The sequence below is a fragment of the Mastigoproctus giganteus genome, chromosome 6 (assembly GCF_048544385.1).
Source record: "Mastigoproctus giganteus isolate SK-2022 chromosome 6, ASM4854438v1, whole genome shotgun sequence".
In the NCBI taxonomy this organism is placed as follows: domain Eukaryota; kingdom Metazoa; phylum Arthropoda; class Arachnida; order Uropygi; family Thelyphonidae; genus Mastigoproctus; species Mastigoproctus giganteus.
The window spans coordinates 154618952-154632575 of NC_143580.1; the positions used below are offsets into that span (position 1 = coordinate 154618952).

A 13624-nucleotide genomic window follows, 5' to 3' on the forward strand; every position below is an offset into this window, starting at 1 on the left:
TTACAATACTTTGGAGGGTAGGGAATGCATCACAATTAGGTTACCTTATCGTTAATCTTGAAATAAAACTGCTTCCACTCAATTATAGGTGTAAATTATACAGGTATAGTTTTTGTTATATGTGGTGAAAAAAATTATAAGCTGCTATAAACTAAGAAAAATTTAATTTTTGTTTGATCCAGAAACTGAGTCCCTAACACAAAATTTACATTATGAATTGCTATCTGCCATTTTTGTTACATATATCAATAACATTAAAGTAACTGTAATAACTACTTACAGAAGAATAGCTCAAACACATTATTTTTTGTTTATATTTCACATTGATAAAATAAAAAAAAAATCAAACATAACCAGTGCCATGCAGAGAAATTTCCTTTGCATTTTTACAAAAAGTAAAGCACATGTTGCTATTATTGAAGTGAAGAAAAGAATCACCTAGCGAATAGTAGCCAAATTGTGATTTTATATAAATAAAATATATATATTTTTTATGTGTGACTCACATTACTAATGTACTTGAGCTTTTTTTTTTTTTTTTTGTCCAAAACATTGAAATACAGTGTACGAATCAACATCAGCTGTGGACATATCAATTTTCAGATCAATTATATTGTCTTAATCATCTTAATATTGTTAAGCTTGCCTTAAAATCTCGATATTCAAATAAACAAAAATACCTTTCCCAGGTTAGGAAGCTTTGCAATAAATTAAAAATTTATCTACTTCTGAACGATTGGTCTGTATTGAAGACCTCCATAGATTTGCGACGGGAAGCACAGGCCTCAGAAATAAAAAACAGACACGTTAATAAATTGCAAACATTATCGGATAGGTCAAGACATGTTCATGCAAATTCTAACACATTGTCGCGGGCTAGCAACCAAGTACATACAAGTTGGGTGATAACCTCCCCACAGGCACACAACGTACTACCACAGAATACGTCAGCTAGGTCATGAACACCCCCCCCTCACCCAGTATTCAACGAACCGACATATCAACCGGTTACGAATCTTTCCTCGTGTACGCTATCACAGGACGAGATTTCACTTTTATCCAAGGGACTAAATTATAATATACCACCTCGAAAATTACCTAAAAAACAATGCGTAATTAAATATTGAATTTGGACTTCATAATGTTCTACAAAAAGATTTATTTATTCAACAAGTTAACCAAGTAGTGAATAACATAAAAGAAACGCGACTTCCTAAATTGAATACACATGACAGTTCAGCTTTACGAGAACTTCGGGGAAATAAGGACATTATTATTCAGAGGGCAGATAAAGGAGATACAGTTGTAATACTAGATAAACCTGATTATATTAATAAGTTAGATTCAGTTATTTCAGATACCTTCACTTATCTTGAAGTAGACCCGGCACTGTTTACCAATTTGGTCAATCAATACAATAAAACGTTAACCACGTATTGAAAAAACGACTCCATTACTATGGACCGGTTAAAGGAATTGAAGGCCAGAACATACAATATTCCTGCACTTTTTGGTCAGGTAAAATTACACAAGACTGGATTTCCTATTCGACCTATTGTTTCCTACAGGAACTCTGCATTTTCATCTTTAGCCACACATGTATATACCATTATAAAACCCTTTAGACAGGTAATACAATTTGGGATTAAGAACTACGATACATTATTTAATAATCTTAAAGACTGTAGACTTGGTAACAATGACAATTTATTCTTACTAGATGTTACCTCGTTATATACGAATGTAAACGTTGAATACACATTAGATATTATTTGGGATATGTTAAATAAACACTCGATACTGATTAATTATACTAAGCTACCTATTAAGGAAATTTTTCACTTAATTAAACTGTTAGTTGAGGCTGACTATATCACCTTTCAAGACAAGGTGTACAAACAAATTTTTGGATTACCAGTGGGTTTGAGCCTGAGCGGCTTAATGTCAGAAATCTATCTCTCAACGATTGAGCATATACATTTGACACCTTTTCGACCCCATATCACATACCATGGGAGGTATTTAGACGATGTTCTAGTTATTACTGATAGTAGTACTATCCAAGACATTTTACATTAATTTAATAATATTCATACTAGACTCAAATTTACATTGGAAAGGATGGATACGGATACAAAGTCATTGAACTTTCCAAATTTCACGCTTACTCGGGACTCGAATAAAATCCAATTTAGCATCTATCAAAAACTTACAAACACCAGTATGCTTCTACATTATAATAGCTATAACCTGTTCACCTACAAAAGATCGATTATCTTTAATCAATTTCTAAATGCCTATAAATATTCAACAACAGAATCTGCTTTGGGCTCAGAAATACAAATATTAACTAGCAGGTTCTTAAACAGGGGTTATCCCCTTGCCACAATAAACCGAATTAGGGTACAGGCTAAGGATAGGATACAAAATACTACACCAACCAACAATAGTAATATCAAAAAATACTTTATTTCTGACCCGTATGTTGAACAGTGGCATAAACAGCTTAATAGATTCTTTAGATACCGAATTTAAAGTTGTGGCCAGGCCAATACTGAAATTACACACTGTACTGAACAATCGCTCGGTTCTTTCCACGTTCGCAACACAAATTAATGATCTGGTATACAACACTTCTTGCAGTGATTGTGACTCGTCTTACCAAGGTTCGACGCGATTTGCTCTGAATATTTGTGTAAATCAACATGAAGCCTCAGTTCGTGCTTCTTGTTCAGCAGCGTCAGAATTAGCCATTAACGAAAAACACTTTTTTATTTAACGAGGCCAAAATACTTAATGTTCAACGTTTATACGCAACTATTGCAGAAACCGTAGAAATTAAATTACACAAGAATTCTGTTAATGTTCGGCGGCCATATTTGATCTCCGATGCATGGACCTTTATGCACAAAGACAAATAATCACTTTTAGTTTCAGGTTCAACCCTATTCGGTAATTTTCATTCCTCTGATCATGACATATGGTCGAAAAGCGTTGTCAGCTTCAAGAAGGAAAATCGTTTTGAATATTTTTGTTAAATTCTTTTTAATTTTTAATTGTGTTAAATTGGTTTTTAATTATTTATTTTTTACTCTAATGTAAGTTTTCGATTTTTTCGTTTTAATTTCTGGAGAGTATCATACAGAAGTGTTCTACATACTATATTGAGTTTAATATAGTACGTAGTTTAATAACGTACGTAGTACGTTATTAAACTCCTCTTATTATTTTACAAATATTAATATCAACATAGAACATTAATCATTAATATTTGATATTAATCAACATTAATATCTTTCAGCTCTAATTCACACTATCTAGTATTAACCATGTAATGAAAATTATAACTAATAAAATCAGAAATATAGAATGCAGAGTAAGGTACTATTCTCATGTTATTTCAGTACTTGTGTTGAAATAAAATCCCACACTCTTGCTAATTCAACTATTTATAATTCTTTTCATAAAGAAGTTATAAATAGTTGAATTAGTAAGTGTGTGGAATTTATAGTTTTATAATTTAAAAAAATATATTTTATTAATTATAAAAATGATCTTTTAAAATTGTATTTTAAGTTTAAAAGGTCTAAAATGTATGCTTACTACTTTCTCTTTTATTTAGCCTTATGGTTTCATACCATGACTGCCCTTGAATTTGGAATTGCTGTTAATGTTTTTTGGAGACATTTGGATAGCACTTATTATGATAGCAAAGATATATATGGAAATAAGGACCTAGTTCCTGCTTCTTTTGCATTGTCGTCTGTTGATAAAGCTTTGAAATCACTTGAGAGTTTACCAGATTTGTATAAAATGTTTTATGCCAGTAGGCTAATTGCAATGATTAAAAATAAAACAGGATTACTATAATTAAAAAATTTACATATTTACTGAAAATGTGTGGTTAAGTGCTTTCATAAAAAATATATTATAAATGTGTATGTACACAGATGAGCCAAAACATTATTGACCACCTACCTAATATGATCTTGGTCCTCCACATGCAGCCAAAACAGCTCGTACCTGCTGAGACGTGGACACTACAAGATTTTTGTCTTGTGATATCTGGTACCAACATGTAACCAGTAGATCCTTTAACTCCTGTAAGGTCTGTGGTTGAGATGCCACAGATCGGAGTTGTTGTTCCAACACAAACCACAGATGCTTGATGGGATTGATGTCTGTGGAATTTGGAAGCTAGGGCAATACCTGGAAGTCTTCCACATGTTCCGCAAACCAGTCTTGAACAGTCCGGGCGGTATGGCTCGGCACATTATCCTGCTGAAAGACGGCATCACCAGAGGGGTGTTCCTGGTCAGCAATGATGTATAGATATAGGTATATTTGGGTCTAACAGCTCCTGGAATTTCTCCCATCTCCGCGTATGTACACTGTATTGGACAAGCGAGAGATTTAAAAGTATATGGGTCATGTGGTATGTAGCATGCTGTGCCCTTGTTCATCCAGCCTGTTAGCCACTGGGCCCCTAATGGGACCCGACATTACCATGCCGACACACCCGGCCGGCCTCGCCACGGGGAGGCCGGCCGGGTGTTACCTATATAGTACTCTGGCAAGTCCCGCCACCTACTTTCCTGAGATTTCAGTGGCTAGAACCTAAAAAAAAAAAGTGCTGCTCGCAGTTACTTATTAGCATTTGTTAGAATAATTTAGAAGCTTGCGAGGAGCTGTACGCTGAAATAATATTTTCTATATGCCTAAATGGGTCGTGCAAGAAATTTTGATGTAGTTAAATTTGGACGTGTATGGCTGAAAACGCTGTGAAAGTAAAGGGGTTGTGAAGACTGGAGGGAAGAAAAGGAAGTAAGGGGCCAATAGAGAGGATGGCCCCACGATCGCAGTGGAGCAGGCCCGTGCCCCACCAGAGAGAAGAGATTTGGGAAAGAAAGCACTATTCAAGAGAGAAACAGTGTAAATGATAATGTTTAGGTAGGTAGTAGACAATGCCCAGCACCCGAATTACGACCCAGCTGGACCATGACACCGCTGCCACCGGCTTGTTTTCATCCCATGGTGCATCCATGCACCATCACTTCCCCAGGTAAACGACGTATATGGTGCAACAGAAAACATGATTCATCAGACTAGACGACCTTCCAATCACTCAAGATCCAGTTTCGATGCTCACGTGCCCATTGTAAGTGCCGTCGCCAGTGAACCACGGTTAGCATGGGCACTCGGAGTGGCTTGCGGCTACGCAGCGCCATTTTCAGCAGGGTTCGATGTACTGTGTGTTGTGACACATTACTCCCGTCACCAGCATTCCAATTAACAGCGAGTTGTGCCACAGTCCCTTCTGTTGCCACGTACCATTCGGGAGAGCCTTCGTGCACCTCAAGCATCAATGAGCCGTGGTCATCATTGATGGCACTTTGTGGGTTTTCCCTCTCAGATTACTTTTGGTAGGTGCTAACCACGGCTGACTGTGAGCATCCCACCAGCCGCGCTATTTTGGATATGCTCTGACTCAATCGTCTGGCCATTATAATTTGGCCTTTGTCAAACTCGCTTAAGTCTGCTGCCTTTCCATCTGAAGAACAAGAATAACACTGATTAATGGAGTTCAGTATCAGGTGTTTTTTATACCGTGTCTCAAACCGTACACACGCCGTAGTTAACCTGCAGTTGCTTCGATTTGTATAATGACTCACTAGTCATAATGTTTTGGCTCATCGGTGTATATGTATACATACACATTTATGATATTTAATAAAGGAGGAAAACACTGGATCCATATGAGTTAAATAAATTTAAATTTTAGCCTTATAATAGGAGTTAGCAAAAATACTAAATTGTAGCCAGTAGTTAATGTTAAAGTTGTTTCACGCTACATAGTTCTTGTTATCAAACAGTAAATTAAAATTTAACTTACAAGGATCTGGTATTTTCCTCCTTTATTAAATATATTTGGTGCATAATGGCCTTTTGCTGCTATTGCACCATAAAACTTCCAATAACAACAACAATTAAATATACCATTAATTTTCATTATGGCACTACAACCATTTTACTGATTATTAAAATTTTTCATATTTTGTACCTATTTCTTTTTAAACTAATACTCAATTGTATTGTCAGTAGCTGGGAATCCATTGACCATCAGGGTATTTTTAGGCACATTAAAATATATGAATAATGCACCTTTTTGATGTGAAAACATCTTTGGTGGCACCTACTAAATTTTCAGAATGAAGTAAAACTGACTAGTCACAAAAATACAACATTAAAATTATGCAAATAATGCTAATATACGAAGACGAAAAAAAGAAATTGGCAAAATTTGTATTGTTACAGTCATATGACAAATACTTGCATTGTTGCAATCGTACTTCATGCAGTAGTAACTGCAGGAAGTATGATTGTGATGCCGTATTATTCCACAAATGGCTACAGTGAAATGACTAATTAGGCAATTCACCTGGATTTTGCTAACCTCTTCCAAGCCAAGAATGTTTTTATATAAAATAAAACTTTCGTGTGTACAAGGTACATACGTTTTTTTCTCCACCATGTCCATCTGTCTGTTTGCATGTAATAACTGAGCTCTTAGTGCAGGCCCGGGCAAACTATGGCCCCGGGCGAATGCGACCCGCCGCACATTTTTGTGCGGCCCGCGAGCTTTAATTGTATTTTCGAAAAAAAGTTTACTTATTTTATGCCTTTTGCGCGACGCCTTTTTGAAAAATAAATTTGTATATGTAGTACATTATAGAATTTGTCGACTTGTAAATTGTTTTATCATCTCTCTATTGTTCAAATTGAGATAGAATTTGAAATTGTGCGCGAACCGGCGCGAGCCAACGGGCGCTTTTATAACGGTATAATTTGCGATTATAAACTAACCCGCGAAACTACGGTAACAGACAACCGGTGATGACGATAACGGCTTTGCTGCGGTGGCGGAGTAATAGGATAGGACTGCTGGCCGGTCGCAGTTCCAATCTGTTTTCTCTGACGGTCATCCCGCAGTTAGTTTTTTTGCATTATCTTCGGTTATCATCTTGGTGCCAGTAGCGATAAAAATAATATTTACGCCCTTTTGAAAATGAATAAAAAACGAAAAATTCAACAAGAGCATCGTGTCTTCAATGAAGAGTGGAATACAAAATATTTTTTTGCTAACATAAATAACGAGACTATTTGTCTCATCTGCCTGGAGAGTGTCTCAGTGTTGAAAGAGTACAATATTAAAAGACATTTCACTACTAAACATTCCGAACATGGTGCCAATTTAACTCCGGAAGCCAGAAAGAAACCTACTGATGGATTGATTCAAAATTTATCTAGACAACAAAATGTGTTTACGCAGCTAACTAAGGAACAAGAAGCTACTGTAGAGGCAAGTTTGGTTATTTTTCATATAATTGCAAAAAGCAACGAGCCTTTTCTGATGGAGACTATATTAAAGAATGTATGACTGAAGCTTGTGGAATTATATGTCCTGACATTAAACACAAATTTGAGAATATAAGTTTATCTCGGCGAACCGTAGTAAGAAGAATTGAATGTATCGATACAAATTTGAATGAGCAATTATTATCAGTATTTGAATCCATAACATGGTACTCGATAGCTCCCGACGAAAGTAACGACCAAAAGAATACTGCGCAGTTATTAATTTTCATACGTGGATGTACCTCTAATTTTGAAATTACTGAAGAGCTTCTTCTTTCAATGGAATCTCTTAAAGACCAAACAATGGGCTTAATCAGTCTTGTTTCCCTTCTCTGCACCCATTTCAGCACATATATATGCCTCATAATACGTAGAACACTTCCCTATGATACTCTCCAGCAATTAAAACGAAAAAATCGCAAATCTTACGTTACAGTAAAAAATAAAAATAATTAAAACTCAAACAATTAAAAAACAATTGAACACAATTAGAAATCAAATAAACAATTAAAAGAAATTTAACGAAAAAAATTGCAAAAAAACGATTTCCCTTCCTTGCAATTTTTTTAAAATTCATTTAATTTTTGATTGTGTTCGTTTCCGTAGCCGAGTGGTCAGGACCGGAAGTGCAGTAGCACACGCTCTTTGAGTAGACCGGGGATCAAGCCCCTGACTGCTGAATACGGTCGATCTGTCAACCCGCACTGGACCAGCGTGCAGATTATGGTCCATTTCCCTCATGAATTGTTGAGGAGGCTTCCATCCTGCAGTGAGTTGATAATGGCTGCACTTTACCTTTTTTTTTTTTTTTATGTTCAATTGAGTTTTAACTATTTTTTATTTTTTACTGTAATGTAAGATTTGCGATTTTTTCGTTTTAATTGCTGGAGAGTATCATACGGAAGTGTTCTACGTATTATATTGAGGTAAACTTCTCTTATTATTTTACAAATATTGATATCAACTTAGAACATATTGAGCAGTACAGCTCTGGTTCATACACAAAAGGTAATAGACGAAAACTGATCACTGTATACCTACAATTTGGCTCACTTCTTACAGGGTAAAAAAAAAAAAAAAAAAAGGTAAAAGTGCAGCCATTATCAACCCACTGCAGGATGGAAGCCTCCTCAACAATTCATGCTGAGAGAAATGGACCATAATCTGCCACGCTGGTCCAGTGCGAGTTGGCAGATTGACCGTATTCAGCAGTCAGGAGCTTGAACCCCGGTCTACTCAAAGAGCGTGTGCTACTGCACTCCCACTCATGACCACTCGGCTACGGAGGCTACCTTCTTCCAGGGTAAACCACCCAAATTGAAAGAAATAATTCATCATAAGGGGTTCTCTGTTTCTGTAATGAACAATATGTACTAAGACAAAAACAATTTTGAGGTATTATAACAAATAATATAATTTTAAATTATATAAAATATAATAGAAATTAAGAAATTTCGAATTTATATAATGCATAATACACATTGATTATCTTTGCCCTGACAGGGAAGGAAGGATATAAAGTTAAAAACTAAACCAAAAATAAAGCAGACTTACCATATCCAATCAAAAGGACCATGTATAGCCTTTACTGCAGTTAAAAAAGAAATGGAATTAGCCATTTATTACCACCTCGCTATCGCCAAGTTTCATTATGCGTGAACTTTAATATTATCTGCATATCGACATCTTTTTATCAAAATCAATGCACAGGGGTTGACAATTTCCAATTCTCACTAAAGGGCCACACATTATAAACAACTCCATTTTGTTTTTGACTGCAGTCAAGTCTACACATGGTCCTCCCCCCAAGAGGATGCTAATCGGATTAAATCGTGCTGGGTTTTTGGATATTGGTAATATAATGCATACAATTTTTTTTTTTTTTTTTAATTATTGCCTGTATGCCATTATATTTTGGAACATTTTTTTTTACAATGAAGACCTCAATGTAGTTTCAAAATCTGCCAACATTTCATCTTTGGAAAGTTTATTTAATATCTTAGTTGCCCTAATTCTCCCTCCTCCCAATGTAGCTGCTGTCACTAGTTCTTTGAATATTGTCCAAAATCAGAATCATTAGGATATTCAGCTGTTATGATCACGTAAACACAGACAGGAGAAATTTACTGAAAGGCGTGGTTCACTCACTTCTCCGAAAAACAGCTGCTTGCCAGAGTGAAGGGGAACCGCAACATGGGTTGACCAGAGGCTATTATCCTCTGGTCAAGCCATGTTGTTTCGGGAATACACATCAATCTTCTGAAAGCATATTGAATAGCACTACTTCTCAGTATGTGGGATAAGCAGCTGCATAGATCTTACGGGCACAACTAACATTGTAATACCTTTAACCCTTAATTTGCACTTTTTAATTGCTTAAAAGCCAGAGGTGGGAATATTATGTACAAAGTTAAGTCTCTTGTAATCCGTCGTTCTATGCAAGTTTTCTTCGTTCTATGGAAACTATTTTAAATGCAATTACCAAGAGGAATTCAAAAAAATTCGCTATAAAGAAGTTTGTTAAACAGAGGGTCTGACTGTAATTAAATCAAAAATTAAGCAATTTTATAATACTGTACATAACTGGTCGAGTGCACTCTTAAAATTCTACACCTGGTGCTGATGTCCCCTTGATCATGTAAAATAAATGATCGTTTCAACATTGGGCTCCCAAATTTTCAAAGAAAAATAACAATTGACTCTTATAATGCGAGCCCACTATAGCTCAACACTGGCTTACCTCCTTTATTAGGTATAATTGGATAGATTCCATCCATCCCAGGTGCCTTCTTTATGTTTAGATTCAATTTCTCTTCCACTTTCAGTTATCACAAAATAACTTAGCTCCCCATTAGAATTTGGTAAACTTCTGGCAATTGCTTCCTCAGAGAATTCCTCATGTGTAAATGTAGATGCAAAATACCTATTTAGTTTGTCAGCAACCTTGAGCAGGTCATCTACAAGTGGCCCAAAATGTTATGTAACCCCTTCTTGCTATTCTTAATATAAGCTTAGATGTTTTTGCTGCTATTCTTTGCCAGAGACTTCTTGTAATCTGCCTTAGCTTGCCTAACCTCCTTTGTAACTTGATTGCAGACTACTTTATATCTAATATAAGCTTATGTATCGCCTGATAATTTTTATGCATCCCACACATTTTTCTTCTCTACTACAAACTCATCAGTTCGTCTCACATCCATTTAGGTCGAAGCTTTGGACAATATACCTTGGTTGGTAGATAACTTCTGTCTGAACAATACTCAGGTGGCCAGTCGTAGGGTTGATAAGAATGTGTTATATTCAATTTAAAAAATTGCTCGTTTATTTGAAATTTGTTGATTGAGAAATTAATCTGTCTTCCAAATTTAACGGGCTTCTTTCAAGCTCGGGCGCCTGTACAGTTGTATTGGCATAGTTATGCCACTCAACAAAATTATTGGTTTTTTTCCGGAGATTTTTTCAGTTAGCTCTTCGTAGACTGGAATTCCTTGAGATAATAGAGAAGAAGCGAAACGCCTCCTGCGTTCTTTTTTCTTTCATTTCGAATTGTTGGTTAAGGGAGGACATATGCCCCTCTGCCAACCCTTAAAACGGCCCTGGTTGTAGAATAGATGTGCAGAAATTCTTTTAGCCAGCGGGTAGTTGATTGCTGGAACAGACTTCCATCTTTTGTTGTCGAAGTTGATAGCTAAAATAAATTTAAGGCTGAGCTGGACAAGCATTTTGGAGTGAAGAGATGAGTGAAATGAGGTTTTTTTTTGGCTTGATGCCGCATAAGCTTGTTTTCATGTATCTTGCATGCCTGTTTTCTTGTATGCTTTTGCTAATGCTAATGTTAATGCATGAACTTAGAGTTCACCTGTGAACTATAAGTTCACAGGTGAACTCTAAACTCTTAGAGTTCACCTGTGACAATATTAAAAAAGGATTTTTTAAGATGAAAGAGGCCCCTTGCAATGTTCGTCTCTAAATTGTAGCTTGTTTAGCTTATAGCTAAATTCGGCCTTGCTGCTAGGAGAATGGTAATTCGTTGTTTGCCCTTTTGTTCTGCCACTACATTTCTCGCCTTTAAATGGAAGTGTTTTATCTGGTAGCAATTAAAAAAAAAAAAAAATAGTCCAGTTTCAACCGCATTGAAGATGTCTTTGTGGTCATATATAAGCAAACATTATCAGCAGGATGCCTTCCATTCCTTTGTAGCGTCACTGCTGCACTTTCACCACACTTTTTTGAAAGACACGCCATGACGAGCCTTAAATTTCTGGAACTATAAATTCTTCAATATCCATTAGACCCGCAAATGATTCAGTCTTAGGTTTTAAAAGGTTACCAAACTATTATTTTTAGGTCACCTGAATAATTAAAGTCATCTGCCGTGCTATGTGCCTTATGTATATTAATTGCGTGTGTTCTATGGTCGATTTGTCTGTTTTTCTGGACGAAAAACCCCAGTTTCTGGGGAGGCAGAACCTTGCTGTCCACGCCTGAGACCGACTAACTCAGCCACGGAGTGAAAAATCCATTAAAGTTCCTCGCGTCATCGACGCGAGGATGGTGACGATACCACTGTGCTACATGCTCAGACTTTAAAAAGGTTACCATCTACGGGAACTTTTTTTGCACGCATCATCATTAGCCATTCCAAAATTACCTTTTCAAATATCGTTTGAAGAGTCGGATACTACGCCTATCATGCCCGAATTCTACCCAGTGCAACAACAGATTTTATTATTATTATTATTAATATAGCTATATGGTGCAAGGAAGCCCGAGGCTTATGCTGGTGAGTCCGAGGCTTTTTTTGGAAAAAAAAAAAAATTCCTTGAGTTACCTTGAGAGAGAGAGAGAGAAGTAGAAAGGAATCATCAAGAAAGAGAAGAATGATGATATCCAACTCAGGACCATGGGTGTGCCAAGCCAATACTCACCAGATGTGAGCCCCTGGGGTTAATTTCACTAAACTTTCAGACTTTTTGCGATCTTTCAAAATAGTGAACAGAGTACTCTTAGGAATGCGATACTGTTTGGCGATGTCAGTCTTAGAATGTACACCATTATCTACAGCTTGCAAAATTCTAATTTTCTGCGATTGACAAAGCTATCTGCTTTCTTGGAACTATACCAATAAACATACACTGCAACTGACTTCTAGCTGATGGTCATTTGATTACCGCATTGTGCGAAAAGAGCTTGGGAAAATGATTTTTCACGATCAGGCAGTGCCGGACTTAACAAATACGGGGCCCGATTGGAGCATGCTGCAGGTGCCCCCTTGAAAAATTCAATTCAATATTAACACCCCAATATTTTGAAATAATGAAAAACTAAAACTATTAATAATTCTTTATTATTTTTATATTATTACAATTTGTTAACAATTGATCAGACATTATGATAATATAAACAAAACTAATCAGAAAGATATATATATATATATTTTTTAATCGGCAAAATATTTGAAGACTTTATTAAAATTTAAATTACTACTACTACTGCTATTACAGGTTCATCAGCAGGCTCGTAATTGACGTGTTTCTTTCTTTTTTGTAATCTTCTTGTGCGAGATTCTGGAGATACTCCCAATTCTGCTGCAAGTTCTGTGGCACCAACTAAGACTTGTTTAAAGCCAGTCTCTCTATGCTTTGACTTCTAGCGCAGAAGGTTTTTAAATGAAGAAAGAGCTGTAGCAAGATCTGTAGAATCACTTTTCAGTTCTTTACTAACAAAATTTACGTGTAACAACAAATCATGCCAAAACACTAATGAAACAAGAAACTTGTATTCCATGATCTGGTTAGCTAATGATTCAGCTTCACTTCTTGCTTGGGCATCTTCTGATGTTTCTGCTATTTCCAAAAGCGCATCAGAGAAATCACCAACTTTATACCTTAAATTTCACACTTTGCATTCGACACTCCTTTCACAGAGAGGCTTTGCAGAAAGACCCTTCACATATTTTTGGAACGCTGATCATCTCTTTGTTGATGCTAAAAAGAGCACGTACAAACGTTGAAGTGGCCCCAAAAAAGGTAATTGCATCAGGATAGGTTTTGGCCATGTCCCCCAGAATTAGATTGTAATTGTGACTGACACATGACGTAAAAAATGCCCTTGAATTTTCCTGTAAAAGTCGTGCCCGAACACCTGAAACTTTTCCTCTTGTATTAACCCCATTGTCATAACCTTGATCTCGAATATTAGTTATGTC

General features: G+C 36.2%; 1 protein-coding gene across 1 annotated transcript in view; it reads left to right on the forward strand.

Moving 5' to 3' along the window:
• The window catches only part of LOC150084667 (tRNA wybutosine-synthesizing protein 5-like), a 72466-nt gene extending 68596 nt beyond the window's left edge, over positions 1-3870 (forward strand). The window contains exon 7 of the mRNA XM_090376316.1: positions 3623-3870. Coding sequence (XP_090232442.1) covers positions 3623-3870 — 248 coding nt within the window. The remainder of the gene's footprint in view (positions 1-3622) is intronic.
• Positions 3871-13624: the final 9754 nt, after the last annotated feature.